The 15,893-nt window shown below is 36.2% G+C and overlaps 1 protein-coding gene across 1 annotated transcript; it reads left to right on the forward strand.

The window, feature by feature from the left end:
• Positions 1–1,669: 1,669 nt before the first annotated feature.
• On the forward strand, positions 1,670–15,227 carry LOC100650346 (homeobox protein Hox-A3). The gene is made up of 4 exons (XM_012318239.3): positions 1,670–1,785; positions 2,570–2,684; positions 8,555–10,922; positions 14,248–15,227. The coding sequence occupies exons 3-4, from the start codon at positions 10,166–10,168 to the stop codon at positions 15,081–15,083; spliced, it is 1,593 nt and encodes a 530-aa protein (XP_012173629.2). The 5' UTR covers positions 1,670–1,785; positions 2,570–2,684; positions 8,555–10,165; the 3' UTR covers positions 15,084–15,227.
• The last annotated feature ends 666 nt before the right edge of the window (positions 15,228–15,893 follow it).

Below are 15,893 nucleotides of genomic sequence, written 5' to 3' on the forward strand. Positions count from 1 at the left end.
ATTCTACGGAGCAACGAAGCACCGTGTAACTTGTCCAGGCGATAGAACGAGAGGGTGGAACAGGAAGAGGGGGATGAAGAGTTCGGTGTTAGAATACGACCAGATAGCAGAGAAGGAGCGCGTGCATAGGTATAGAGAAACGGGTGTATAAGGCGACGAAGCCGCGGCACAGCGAAGGAGAACAGGAAGAAGGATGAAGAGGGTGGCGAGGAGAGAAAGAGAGAGACACGAGGGTTGGTCGAGCACTGGCAGGGCTGAGCTTTCCCAACCCTTAGCAACGCTCTCGCGACGCGCTATCCTGCGGATAACATCAGCAGCTTCAGGCCAGGAAATGAAAATCGCGCCGACACTGTTTAATTTAGATAAAAGCATATGTTACACGACGAGCTGCACAGAGAGGGGCTGAGTGGTTGCTCTGACCAGGCACATCTTTCGACGAGGTGCTTTGTGGCTTACCGTGAACAGAATTCTTTTGCTCTGCTGTTAGGATGATTCTAGGAAGTTCTCTGTTGCTGTGTGGTATGAACGTAATGCAAAATACATTATACACCTAATGGATCTAATTATTGACCGTAGTAATCGACTAATAGGTAATTAGTCGCCGACGTTCAGCTTCATAAAATTGTATTAAAATATGAACAGAAGAAATTCTGTTAAAAATTCTTATAAAGCAAGCTTTAGTAATATATTACTGTACATAACCTTTACCAACAATAAATTCGTTCAATGAAGCGAATCCAATGAAAATGATCTGTTAAATTTATCCATCTTTACAGATATTTATGTACTCTTACCCCTGTTTATGTGCAGGTCTATAGACCTCCATAAATCTCATTTATGTTTCTCTTGACATCATACTATTGCCAGTTGAATAGCAACTATTGAATACTTGAACACTGTAGCAGGTATAAGGTCAGATGCATGAGTGACCATTTAACACAAATGTAACATAACTGTAATAGGTTTACTGTTACTAAATTGTCTTAATCCGTAGCAATAAAATTAAGCTGTTTAAGAATTTGCCTGTTCTTAAAAACCAGAAATTCGAACGGAACGTAGCAGAATTGGAATAAAGCGGATGATAATTCGGATGTAATTACTTTTCTATACCAGAGATAATCCTTTGATGCGGTAGCTGTGACCCCCATTTCGCGGCGACTCACACCACGCGAGCATTCTTCGTATCCCGGTATCCCCCATTTTCATCGCCCCGGCTAGCCTTGGCTGAAGGCAATCCACCGTTAGACCCTGTCAAACTTCTAGATTACATTATACAAAAGCAGAGGCACGACTCGTCGATCTGGAAATCCGACCGCCGGGAATATTCGCCGTTATTTGGGAACAACCCTCTGGCCGAAATTGCCGCTGATTTAATATTTATTGAGGGACCTATTTAATCGGAATTTTATTGTTTTTCAGTTGTCAAATAAGTAACTTTTTACAACGGTAGTCGAGAGCAATGGAATTCGCCTAATTTTTCAATACTTTTCTTCGTGTAACATGATATGCGTATTTCTGTATTAGGTTGTCCGAGAAGTATGTTTCTTTTACAGACACGACCTTTACAACGATGTATCTTTATAAAAACATGAAAGCTAATCTGTCGAACGTTGCGATGTTTGTTTTGATTCAACTGTTGGGATATGTATAATTCTATGTAGACTAGGTTAGCTGCGTAGTAGCGATACTTGTATGTGAATATCAATGTGTGTAAGTATGCGTGTGCGCGACGTCTCGAAACAAAGGAATGTAATCTGTTCAGTTAGCGGTCTGGTATGGAAGAAGGTATGACGCGTGCAAGTGTTTATCGATAAATATCTTTGAAATCGTTTATCAAATAAATATATAACTATTCTAATATAAATTCTAAATGTAAATTTCGCGTTCCTATACCATTATTTCGGCTATTAAGATCCAAAATTCTCAATAAGAACAGAATGGATCATTCGATGAAATAATATGAAACGAAAAATATTGTGCGTCCATTATTTCCTTATAATACGAAAGGAACTTTTCTTTTTAACTTATTTTACTTATTCCATTTAATGGAGATTATGTTATTTAGATTCTAGGAGATTTCGTTGTAAATTTTCGAGTCTTTATAAGAATATATATTAGACGCGTGCAAGTGTTTATCGATAAATATCTTTGAAATCGTTTATCAAATAAATATATAACTATTCTAATATAAATTCTAAATGTAAATTTCGCGTTCCTATACCATTATTTCGGCTATTAAGATCCAAAATTCTCAATAAGAACAAAATGGATCATTCGATAAAATAATATGAAACGAAAAATGTTGTGCGTCCATTATTTCCTTATAATACGAAAGGAACTTTTCTTTTTAACTTATTTTACTTATTCCTTTTAATGGAGATTATGTTATTTAGATTCTAGGAGATTTCGTTGTGAATTTTCGAGTCTTTATAAGAATATATATTAAAGTATTTTAATATATCTGTTGCATTCACATATACGTTACACCACGTCATTGCGATTATGTAACAATAACTAACATGGTGCAACTGACACAGCCAGTGTATTTTTACTTTTCGTGTGTTTCAAGAAATTCCATTGGGCGATTTAACAAAACAATGGAGAAGAATCGTTAGAATAATCATCGCTCCTCAAAGCAAAGGCATTTCTCGTGAAGAAAATGTGCAGTTCCAGGGATGAGACAGGTAAATACAGATGTATTTTATTAGCATCGAACGTATTAATATTTAGAATAATTTTTACATGTTAGAGATCCTTCTCCATCGAACTCTTCGTTTGCTCTGATGTAGTAGGTTATCCGGAAAGTGTCTTTCTTTTGCAAACGTATTCTTTACGTGAAACCAAGTCTGTGAAATGTCGCAGTGTTTATCTCGACAGAACGAAATGAATCGCACGTAATTCGAGAAAATAATATAAAACAAAAATCCTCGTGCGTCTATTATTTCTCGTAAAACGAAAGAAACTTTCCGGATAACCTAATAATTTGATTGCTAACATTGGCATAAAAACAAATGGAATAAAGAAAATTATATGAAAAATACAATACGCGAGGGGAAAAATAAACTTGCCTCACTGTTGTACTATCAAGTTTCTACGAACGTATCGTTGAAAATCTGTCTAACTCGTATGCAAAATTACAAATTAACCATTTGGATTACCGTTAATTACTGTTAATGAAATTATATCGCAATTCATGGGAGAAATGATACGAGGCTGAGAGACTATTCCCTCCTTAATAATAACGTTTTCTGATTGTTCAAAATTATGAAACATTATACACATGCGAGCTTACGTGACGTCAACCGTATACTCAGTGGAAAGAAACACGTTTCTACCATCAGTGTCGTAAAAGCTTACTGCATGGAACAGTTGGTATCGGTTCATCTTCCATGTCATATTTCATGTGTATCTGTGCACAATTATCTAACGGAATCAATGCTTGACAAGCATCAGTCATATAATTATCAACTTTAACGTACTCTTCGTCTCACTTGTCGCTAAGCACTAGCAAAATGGAACGTTCAATCGGTGCACTTGATCTTCCGAGCAGCCATCGATATCTTAAGTACCTTGCGATAAGTATTTCGTAAACATAACCGTAGCATTCACGAAGAAATACCTTGCAGGAATATTTTTCGACACGATATGAAAATTAACTAAATATATTCGATTTTTGATTAAAGCTAGTTTGTCATTAAGGAATATTACAATTTAAGCAACACCCGGTATATGAATACGTCAACAAGACAGGCATAATGTTATCTAAAATTAGCTCAAATTTCGTAAACATGAACGTAGTAACATGGACGAAGGAATACCTCGTAGGAATATTTTTCGACACGATATGAAAATTAACTAAATATATTCGATTTTTGATTAACCCTTTGAGTGCTGAATACTCACGGCCTATGCCGTCCGTACGGACGGCGCGCGTCTAGCGCGACGATCGCTGTGGGCGGAATACTTTTTCGTTAGACCGAGCTCTGTTGATTGGCTATTCAAAGCGCAAATCGTAATAAGTTATGGTAATTCTTTTGCGCGAGATTAAACGATTCAAGAGCGTTACTTTTTAGTTATTTTTAATTATTTATTATAAACGTTGAAGTTTACAGTTAACTAGAATTTGGGTAATAAACTAGAAAACAATAAACTAGAAAACTAAATTTAGTAAATATAACGCGAGTTAATAATTTAGTTGTGTGTGAAAAATTCAGTGCTTGAGGAAACTAAGAAAACCAGATGTACAGTTTTCTTACAAGTGGTGACCGCTTCAACAATAACGAGCCACTATTGGCATTTGTTTACTGCCGTAAGGAATGCATTTATATTTGTTTCACGCGAACGTAATAGTATTACTTGTGCGTAGATGTTGGGAAAAATTGAAAGACCCATATATGCGTCCTTAGTCCATGCCGGGCGCTTACAGAAAACGCATATATGTGTCCTTAGTCCACACCGATAGCTTTCGCCAGACGCCTATATGCACCCACAGCACTCGGAGGGTTAAAGCTAGTTTGTCATTAAGGAATATCACAATTTAAGCAAGACCCGGTATATGAATACGTCAGCAAGACAGGCATAATATTACCTAAAATCAGGTCAAATTTCGTAAACATGAACGTAGTAACATAGACGAAGGAATACCTCGTAGGAATATTTTTCAACACGATATGAAAATTAAGAAAATATATTCGATTTTTGAATAGATATGGTTTTTCATAAAAGAATATTATTGGTATTAAGAAATTGTTAACCTCAATTTTTGTATTCGGATCATTCGCCTATTACCGTATTATTTTTCTTCTATGCAAACATTGAAATTTAGCAATACCCGACCTTAATGAGAATACTCACCTGCATGCCAATATGACTTCTAATAATCGACCATTTTTAGTACCTCAATTATGTCCCATATATCACTATTTGCAAAAGATTATTTCAAAATAATATTTTCGGAAGATACATCGTAATTAAACAGCAGATATCTTCGTGTTTATAAAAAGAATTTGAAGATACAAAAATGCACGGATTATACGAAATATGCAAAAATATATAAAATATCGAAAACGTATTCGTTATAGTATCTCGGGAATAAAGCAAATTTCTACGTAGGTGCTAATTTCTGAATTATGTTCAGAAAAGCATAAATTTGCATAAAATTACGCAGTTTACTCGTTGCCTAAAATCAACCGATATTTTCCTTTACGTTGCAAAGTAAAAGAATAACAAAGTTGAACAATGGGGAGAATCTTCGGGTGACGATCGATCGATCGATCGATCGATCACACGCTCGACGCTAGGCTGCACGCGAGACAGAAGTGGGCCAATATTAGCCTACATTTCACCGTAAATCGAGGCTGGCGTAATCGCAGACCGATCGACACGAAGGATTTTCCATACTAATCTGCGCCGCGGAGGGGAAGTTAAAACGCCATAAATTACCGGGACGGTCTACGACGACTGCCATGGCAGACAAGCGCGATCCAACGAGGGATTAGAGCGCCGTCTTGATAAGGCGTTTACGTCCTTCGTGGCTCTTACGTGAAACGACAACGACGATCAGCCTTTAACGTCCTCGACGAAAAGCCTTTTGACTTTTCCAGTCGCGTTTATCCCGGTCTTCGATTCGTCGATGCAACTGAATGGAAAATTCCACCGTTTCGGATTAACCAGCGTTGCGTAAAATCGAATTAGTTTCCAGCTAACCATTCGAAAGGTCAGCTTCCTTAAATCGCCCGCCAATTGTATTTCGATCTTCGCATCGATATCGTTCGAAACAACGTGCTTCCGTGGTTTATGAAAATGATTCGAGGAAAGCGGATATGAAAGGACAGAAGTATCTTGTTCACGTATTCATATACCGGGTCTTGCTTAAATTCAGCATCTAACTAACCTAAAAAGTATCTGTGAGAATAGCTTGAAAATAATTTCAAGATCATCAATTCAATTTTGCGTGTCTATATCTATTTCTTCTATTATGTGTATGATGTTTTAAGCGACATTAAGACGAATTGAAGATAACTTTGCAACGATGTCGTTTGCGGCGTTAGTAGCTTTTCAAAATCTTCAGTAGCAATAGAAAAAAATTATAAAAAAATAATTTATTAAAAAGTAAACGTTCCTAAAAAAAGTTCTGCGTTCTAAAAAAAAGTAAAAGCGTTCTGCGGGACACTAGCCAATTTCCTTTGCAATCAACGGCTAGAATTGCAAATTTTAGGTTATAGCGTATGACATGTCCAATTTTTAGAGATTCGTACTTCATTGAAGATCAGAAATTAATAGAAAGCGGGTATATCATCAATTTATTATGATTTTGCCATTACATGCTCTGAATAACAAAAATACTCCCGTGGCGTCCTCAGTAAAACATGTGATTTCAGCGTGGCAGTCAAAGTGCTAAAAATAAGAAAAAGTTAGAAACAAGAAGTGTACTGACCTTTACAAAATTTCAAATTGGATGATACGTTTTTTAGTATTTGTATATATACAATATATATATATACGTTTATAATACGTTGTATATGTGTATATATATACCTTTCCAAAACTTCAAATTGACATGATACGTTTTTTAGTATTTGTATATATATATATATATATATATATATATATATATACGATTATGATACTTTGTATATTTGTGTGTATATATATGTATACAAATACTAAAAAACGTATCATGCCAATTTGAAATTTTATAAAGGTCAGTACACTTCTTGTTTCTAACTTTTTCTTATTTTTAGCACTTTGACTGCCACGCTGAAATCACATGTTTCACTGAGGACGCCACGGGAGTATTTTTATTATTCAGAGCATGCAATGGCAAAATCATAATAAATTGATGATGTAAGACAACATTCTTCCACAATGGACCGTTTATCTTATTGGTGGTCATTGGTGACCACCGTGGCGCTTTGGTAACATTTGATAGCGACATATCATAACAAGGCTTCGTTTATTTCAACAAACCATTCGCATTCGTTGTTTCGCCTCAAGCAAAACATGTAGAATATATCGTTGAAACGTGTAGAAGATATTAGTAAACAGTATTTATTCATTATACGTAATAGTATGTTCGCACTTCTAACATGAATTATATGATTATAAAGCAGCATTCACGATTATTTTCTAAGGTGTGTTTATAATAATATTCGTAGATTAGCCGTCAAAGATATGGACGCAAGCACAGTGCACAGTTAGATGCAAGATTTGTCCTCATTTTCTTTTTATTCATATTCTAATGATTGAAAATGTTTAATCGTTCAATGGGGCATTTTTTATTACAAAATGTCTTCTATTTATCGATTATATTCAAAATGCACTAAATGTCGATTCTTATTCAACTTTTACAATTGTAAGAAGCTGAAGCGCTTCGATCACAGGAGAAATCGTGGCCATATATGACCCACGTGGCGATTAAAGTGTTAAATGATTGAACGTGACCGTTGATAGAGCGTAAATAGAATATTATCAGGCGATGAAATTAATTTTCTGAAACTAATATTACAATGACATTTGCAATTATTCGGTTTTATTTATAATTATGTCGAAGGATTTAAATGGATTCGAAAGTGGAAAAGGAGTACAGTTAACTACTTGATGGAATGCGTCAGCAAACCTTGGATCAATTATAATTACTGTTTTAATCCACATTATAAATTCGTAACGTAAATCCATAGCGTAGGAACTGTCAAGAATTGATTTTACATTTCGTGGCTGCTATTATTAGTAGAATACATGGTTATTTATGGCATGTGGTTATCGTATGTTCTAGGGATTCAGTCTGTTCATTCTATCTTACCCTTATTATCCGTGTTCATCGTTCCGCATCGCTACACAAGCAATAAACTGTGAGAGTAAATAGGCAACTATTCTAAGTACAATAAATCTTCAAAAACCGAACCTGACCTAATCTCACTAAAAGAAACTTAAGATTTAGCATATCTCTATTTATATCTGCTGCCTGTGAAGAAAGGACTGTAAAATTTGGGTAGCAATTATGAAATTGGGGGTAGATTTTTTCACTAACACACTGAACAATGTCACTGAAAATTCCAATTTTTCTAAATATAACTCGAAAAATATTGTTATATTTATGGCTAGGGTAATTTCATTTATGGCTAGGGTAATTCTATCTATGGCTACGGTAGTTTTATTTATATTACATTTTGTTTTTTATATTAAAAAAAGTATTGTGCTTTAAATATATATTGCATAGTATATAGCATATTATATATTATATATTATAATATATATTTTTGCATAGATATGTATATATAGTTTACATATTATATGCATTCTCTGTATTTTTCCCAAATTCGAAAATATTCCATAAATGCATAAAAATTTCCAGTGTATTCATTATAAAAAAAAAAAAGAAAGAAAAATGCAGAACTATAGATTTTTCTATAGAAAAAGTCGGTCTAGATTCTAAGAATGGAATCAATGAAAGAAACAGTGGCAAACTGTGGTTTTTCTGTTGAGCCACCCCCTCAACCCCCTATGAACAGAACACGATATTCTTTTTCCTTCAAGCAACGATTTTTGTCCGTAGAACGGTTCAACGTGGAAAAAGAGAGCGTTCGCTCGTCGACGAGACGGAAGAGTGGGTGGAGGAGGCAGTGGCCAAGGGGGTGGTATAGAAAGGTTGGTTGGAAAACCGGTGGCGCGAGCCTGCAGACAGCTCTCAGCGCGGAAGGAAAATAGCCGATACCGTTAGAAGGGAAAACCAAGAAGAAAAGAGAAAATAGACGAGGGGGCAAGGGGTGCAATGGTAAAGAAAAAGAGAATGTTGGATGTTACCGGGCAACGGGAATAGCCGTGGAATGACGCTGATCAATTTTTCGCTTTGGTGTCTGGGAAGCTGGACCGTGAACCGATTCCGCATCGTTTCTGCTGAGATTTATTCCCAGTTGTCATGAAATAAAAATAAATCAGAATTCCCAACTATTTGATGTATTTGACAATCGGTTGACGCCCGAGATGTATAAAATTTGTTTTTCCACGAGATGACTTTTAATTGGAAAAACGTAAGATAATAGAGGAACTGGAAAAATGTCATTTCCATAGAAAAATAATAATTGCATATGCATATGCATATGCATAATGCATATTCCGTATTGAAAATGTACATTTACAAATGTTCGCATTTTAAACAATTTTGAACATTTAAAATTTTTCATAAAGCTACACTATATTTAAATTTCATTTAAATGTAGTGGCTTACAATATTCAAGTAAAATTACTTGACATTTTGATGAACGTCGAGTTACAGAATATTTGAACGCAATTATGAAAATATACAGTTACAAAATATCCCTTAGTTGAATTGTATTTGTGAATTCATCACGGGGGGCCCGGTCATTGTTTACATGCAACAGGATACCTGAGAGACAGTATTATCCTAAATTCTGGATTAGCAATTCTGAGCTTATCACTCTGTCATCTCGTAATTTGTCTAACCTTGACTAGATCGAAGAAGTTGATAGAAAAATTCTTTAAGATTATTGCGAGGCGAGAGAAAAATTATTCGAGAAATAAGACGAAGTCCAGGAAAATGAAGCAAATACGAAAACAACGTCAACTTGCCCTAAAAAATTTATTTATAAAAATAGTTTTCCAAGAACACAATATTTATTGGAGAAAGAAAACAGTTAAATCGAATGGACGATCAGGTGTGCGAGAAATAATACAAGATACAAAAAGAATATTCCAAGATCATTCCAGATTATTCCAAATATTCCAGACTCACTGCAAGATGTTATTTGTATAAAGTAATAAAATTGTATTAGGGGCATACACGTTTTTATGGGCTCTACGTTACTGCTCTAAGTTATTCAACGATAAGAGGATTAGTGAAAAGTTTTGTACAGCCTATTGTCTGGGAAATTCTAAGCGATGACTACTTTGTCCCCTCAGGCCCCAATTGCAGTAGATCGAGTGTGGTCGACAACGCCCCCAAAAGGCAAAAGGGTTTACCTTCGGAAAATCGATGGTTCTGATTGGTTGGGCCCGATGGGCAGCTAGAAACTATAAATTGGCAAGAAATACTTCGACTTTATTCAGTAGTGCCTAAAACTTTACCTAGTGAAGATTTCAAGTAAACTAAGTAGAGAACTAGTCGAAAAATAGTTGCCATTTCGAAGACATCAGCAAAGCAAGGGAGATGAACAATTATCCATCGGAGAATAACATGGCCGGCAACAACTCGCCTATGTCGTCGAGGAGCATCGAATCTTCATCCGTTTCGCCTGCATCCAGCTACAATAACGATTACTACGCTACATACCAGAATAGCTTGCCTGTATACTATAACGGACAAATCTTGTGGGAGATGAACGGGCGCAGGAACGATATGTGGATGAACGAAGGACGAATGGAATACATGCAGCATATACAGGCAACAACGCAACAGAGACCGGGAATAACGCAACAGGCACCGGCAATAATGCAACAGGCACCGGCAATAATGCAGCAGGCACCGGCAATAATGCAGCAAGCACCGGCAATAATGCAGCAGGCTCCGGCAATAGTGCAACAGGCACCGGAAATAATGCAACGGGCACCGGCAATAGTGCAACAGGCACCGGCAATAGTGCAACAGGCACCGGCAATAATGCAGCAGGCACCGGCAATAATGCAGCAGGCACCGGCAATAGTGCAACAGGCACCGGAAATAATGCAACGGGCACCGGCAATAGTGCAACAGGCACCGGCAATAATGCAGCAGGCACCGGCGATAGTGCAACAGATACCGGCAACAATGCAACGGGCACAGGCAACGACGCAACAGGCACAGGCAACGACGCAACGGGCACAGGCAACGATGCAACAGGCACAGGCAACGATGCAACAGGCACAGGCAACAGAGCAGCGCAGTGGAGTTCCTACTGTAGCAAGGAGGAATTTGTCATCAGCCAAAGGTATTTATCTTGAAATTTATTTGTTTTTGTAGAACTCAATTTCCTTCGGATGGTTAAGTAACGTTTAGTTGATCTTTGAAATTGTTCTGATTTAAAAGAATTATTTTTACTTCATATTCTTACAAATTCAAATTAATTCTTCGCAATCCTTTCCGGAACAGAAGAGTGTAGTATAGGTTTTCGTTTAGATCAATTTAGAAGTGTGAATAATTTCTATACCGAATTGTTAAAAATATTTGGAGAATTTTTATCTAATAGAAAATTTGGTTAAACAACTATCCATCGGTTGATGCTCGAAATGTATAACATTTGTTTTTCCACGAGATGGCTTTTAATTGGAAAAATGTAAGATAATAGAGAAATTGGAAAAATGTCATTTCCATAGAAAAATAATAAACGTAGATATCTGAATCGGTAGATTATTACAGATGAAAAAATTATACATTGCATATTCCATATTGAAAATTTACATTTACAAATGTATATAATATATAATATTTAGATTTGTAGATCTAACGTTTCTTAAAATATCATAATATCCACGTAAATGAGGTTTATTAAAAAAGTTTACTTTTATTTTATTAATCTTGTTCATAAAAATTGTCCACTTTTATATCATCAATCTCGTTCATAAAAATTGTTCACTTTTATTATATCAATCTTGTTCGGTTAAAATATTTATATATCTACTAGTGCTCATTTAACGAAGCATTTAAAATAGTACATTTTCTTTATTTGTGGATAGAAAATAGGTAAAATTAACGCAGGTTTAAAATTAGCCGATTACAAAGGAAAAGAAAACACGCGAACGTTTTTATTTGATAGGTAAAATTACACAGTAACGTTAAACAAGAACGTCCGACGCCGTCACAGATTCTACAGCAAATAGACGTTCCTGTAGACATTATTGAATCAAGTTTGATTAACGAGCTGCCCATTTAGGAGACTTTAGTCTCGAGGGATTATAAAACGGCGCTCTCGTCCCGCTTGCTCGTCGATGCTCTACATAGGTTTACATAAAACAGAGTCACCAGATGATGGACTGCTATCCTTGGGTCAGTGGTGACACGTTTATTGGTTGCGAAAATACACCTTAATTATCTCGATATCATAGTTTTCAGCTTCATTGAAAATTCTTCATTTCGACAAATTTTGTATTTGAAAAATCTTCTCTATCCTTAAGAAAATTTTGTCTAATCATATTTAAATCAGGGGATGACTCCTTCTTCGAATATTTCCTTATCGTTTCTATGTTTCAAGAATTTTGATGAAATTAGCTTATCAACGAGGTCGATAGACAGATAACGTCCTTATCATGTTCGTCACTAGCTTCACGATCGAGCGTGTTTCTACGTTCGTGGTTCAATCAGAATGTGAAAATCCGGCGTCCATTTTCGACGATAACGTTTCCCCGAATGTTACGAGAATGTTTCTTCCCCTCAGGGCATCGATATACCCAGAAATACCTAAAGAACATGCAGTTCGCATCGCATGTCGCAATAGGCTGTTGACGTATCGATAGACGCAGATAAAATATCGAAACGTGCACACGTGTTTAATTATGTACAAATTTCTATCCGTCGCTTTCGATCAGTTTAGTAGGTTGCACAGGAAAATAAGGAATTCTATTTCTTTTCATTCATTGAAGTCTCCGATAGAGCGTTCGAGTCTTCTACAGGTACAGAAAGTGTTACCTGGATCCACATAATTTTCAAACAAATTTCAATTCAATCATGAGAAACGACAAAGAATTCGAACAGTAAAAAGAAAGAGGAAATCATAAATATACTATATCTATAATAACTATGAATTAAATGGGGGACGATAATTTTTGGGATAGTTTCAATTTCATAGCACATTTTCCGTCGATTATTTCCGTTTTTCACAGCTTCCCTGGCAGAGTCAGGTTGCGTCAGACAACGTCGTTTATCAATCATCGATCGACAAATTGTCGCGTGCGAGCCTCGCGACCTCAACGACTAGGCGGTTCTCTTTGTTTCATCTGTGTCATTGACGAATCGTATTTGCTTGTAAATTCACGCCAGGACCATTTAATCCAATAACACGGCTTCAGTGTTGAGCCTTTGAGTCGCACAGCGGGAACATAGCCACCTCGTGAGCTGACGAGTTTCCCACTGAGCGACCCTTGACACCTTCTCCATTCGCATTCTCCGGACGATTCCTGTTTCTACGTGGAAATTATATTTCTATCCCGTCGGAGTTACACATTCAAAGAATCTTACGTGAACAATTCGTTGAAACTACAAGTTCTTTGCTAAAAAGATAATCGACTTACAATTATAAAACTTTCATTTAAAAGTTATATTTTCACCGTGTTATAATCGCGAATGTATATTGTATATGTCGTACATGTTGTTATGCCCCGAGGCTTACTAACCGGCCATGTTTTTAACCGTCTCCCTTGGCACCACACTATCGCAGACAGATCGTCTTACATGACCGGCGAGATATACACAAAGCATCGATAAACACATAGTTGTCGTCAAGCAGCGAGTTCTAGAAAACATCGTTTCGCCTTTCGTCCGTTAGTTTGTTTACGCAAAAAAAGTGGTATACGTGATCACAGGCTTAAACTGTTGCGGGACCCGAGCGTGGTGGGGATCGTCTCCCAGAGAAGACAAAGAACAAAATCGAAGGGCAGTCAGTATGATTTGAGGATTCAAACCGAATACGTCGAGAGGTTTAGAGAAATAAAATCTAGATCGCTTAGTCAAAGAAATAAGTGGAGAAATATGATACAGTCGAGTGGAATTATAAAATAAACTAGTTATATCATCGTTAAATCATTTGTAATGTGTTAATTATAATTTTAAATTTCGTTAAAAGTAGAGGCGTATATTAACTCCGTTAACTCAGTGTTAAACTCATTTCAACTACCCCTGTTATCCTAATCGAAACAGGGGAACGACAGATTCGCGGCGTTGACTATTAGAATCATAACGAGAATTTACGCCTCTCGCTGACGCGTTTCTTCGCGATCGCGTGTCTCCGCGAACGGTCGTAACACATGTTCACAATGTGTAAGTATAATCTTAAAAAAAAAGAAAAATAGTCGGTTTGAAAGAAAAATTTCTTGTGAAAGAAATGGTCAACTTATTTTTATAAATTCTAAGCTATTTCCAAATAGACGAAAATTATTTCTTTATCATATAGAAATTAGAAATATAAAATCTTCTAAATCAGAACAATTCTACTATGAATTCCTATTCTTATAAATTCCGAAAACTCTAATTTCCCTAACTATAATTTTTAATACATCTTCTCGGACATATTCATTAAATAAAAGATACGTTTTTAATTTCAGAACAAAAAAGAAAAACGACTAAACGTTCCCGAACGGCATACACCAGTGCGCAATTAGTTGTGTTGGAGAAAGAATTTAACGGTATGCATTACCTGTGTCGTCCACGACGTATTGAAATGGCAGCATCACTCTCCTTAACTGAAAGACAAATCAAAATCTGGTTCCAAAATCGCAGAATGAAGCATAAAAAGGATCAGGTTTCAAAAGCTGAATCCAATGTCGAATCTGCGATTTCCACGGCTGCCTTTTCAAACAATATGACCAATAGCGCACCGATCGCCAATTGGAACGTTGCAAACTTAGCGACGAATAATATTACGCACGCGTATACGACTAACGCCGCAACCATTCCACAAGCACAACCAAGATCATCTTGCATGTTCAATAATCCCCCCCAATATGGCAGTCAACATATATACGTTCCTGAGAGCGCGGTTTACTACTCTAATCAAGGTTTGTCAACACAACGTCAGTTGCCAGACCGATATCTCAACAACATACATCAACCATACAATTATACGATGTACAATGCACAACCGCGATACGAAAGTCAAATGCAACATCCACAGCCAGAAAATGCAAATCATATACAACAATGTTCGTATATGGTTCCAATGGAGAACGCGCATCAGTATCATTACAATGTGGATAACAACGTTCAACAGCAACCGGTGGAACAGCAACCGGTGGAACAGCAACCGGTGGAAATGCCAGACGTAAACAATCATATGCAGGCTAGTACGTCCAATGCATCAAATTCTGCAGAAGCGGGTTTAAGTTTGGAGGATGTGATTCGCAGCAGTCTGGCGGATCTTACAGATTTATTAGATTTGTGAATTATGTAAATATATATAAAAGGACTTATATGTAAGGACTTTCGATTTCATAAATTTAGTAAATTTCTGAATTATGTAAATAGGTAGACAAATTTGTAAATTATGTAAATTTATAAATAAATTTGTACATTATTTCAATTTTAACTTCGAAGACAGTTGCTATTATATAATCCTTTTAGTTTCCTAAAATTCTAGTAATATATTAGGTTGTCCGGAAAGTGTGTTTCTTTCGCAAACGTGTTCTTTACAACAATGCACCTTCGTACGAACATGAAACCAAGTCTGTGAAATGTCGCGGTGTTTATCTCAACAGAACAAAATGGATCGTACGTAATTCGACAAAATAATATAAAACAAAAATAGTTGTACGTCTATTATTTCCTTATAAAACGAAAGAAACTTTCCGGATAACCTAATATACACCAGTATCAGGAACATACATTTAAACTTCATTGCTTTTGATAGAAAAATTAGAGTAGATTATAAGATAGTCAATTCATAATTAAGCTGAAAAGAAAATGTTAGTAGAATAAAAATGAACGACAGGTCAGCTGTTTCTAATTTGCTTACAGAGATCCAGATTGAAAGGATTGATTGTTTCTAATGTAAATGTAAGATAGTGCATAGAAACTCGACACAGAATTCGGTCACGACTTTTATTAAATAGATAGCTGATGATTGAATGCTTGCGATAATTACACAGTACGGTACAATGCATGCTTACGTCATGAATAGGTGGAAATAACGGAGATAGTGATAAATACAGTTTACAGTTAAGCAACTACGCGCTTTTGATTTTATCTTAGTAGC

The sequence above is a fragment of the Bombus terrestris genome, chromosome 18 (genome assembly GCF_910591885.1).
Source record: "Bombus terrestris chromosome 18, iyBomTerr1.2, whole genome shotgun sequence".
Lineage (NCBI taxonomy): Eukaryota > Metazoa > Arthropoda > Insecta > Hymenoptera > Apidae > Bombus > Bombus terrestris.

What these genes read in the sequence shown, in the direction of transcription:
- LOC100650346 (XM_012318239.3), top strand. Translation starts at nt 10,166, where the DNA reads ATGAACAATTATCCATCGGAGAATAACATGGCCGGCAACAACTCGCCT. An exon ending in GAATTTGTCATCAGCCAAAG is followed by an intron (nt 10,923 to 14,247) that starts GTATTTATCTTG and finishes TTTTAATTTCAG; the next exon opens with AACAAAAAAGAAAAACGACT.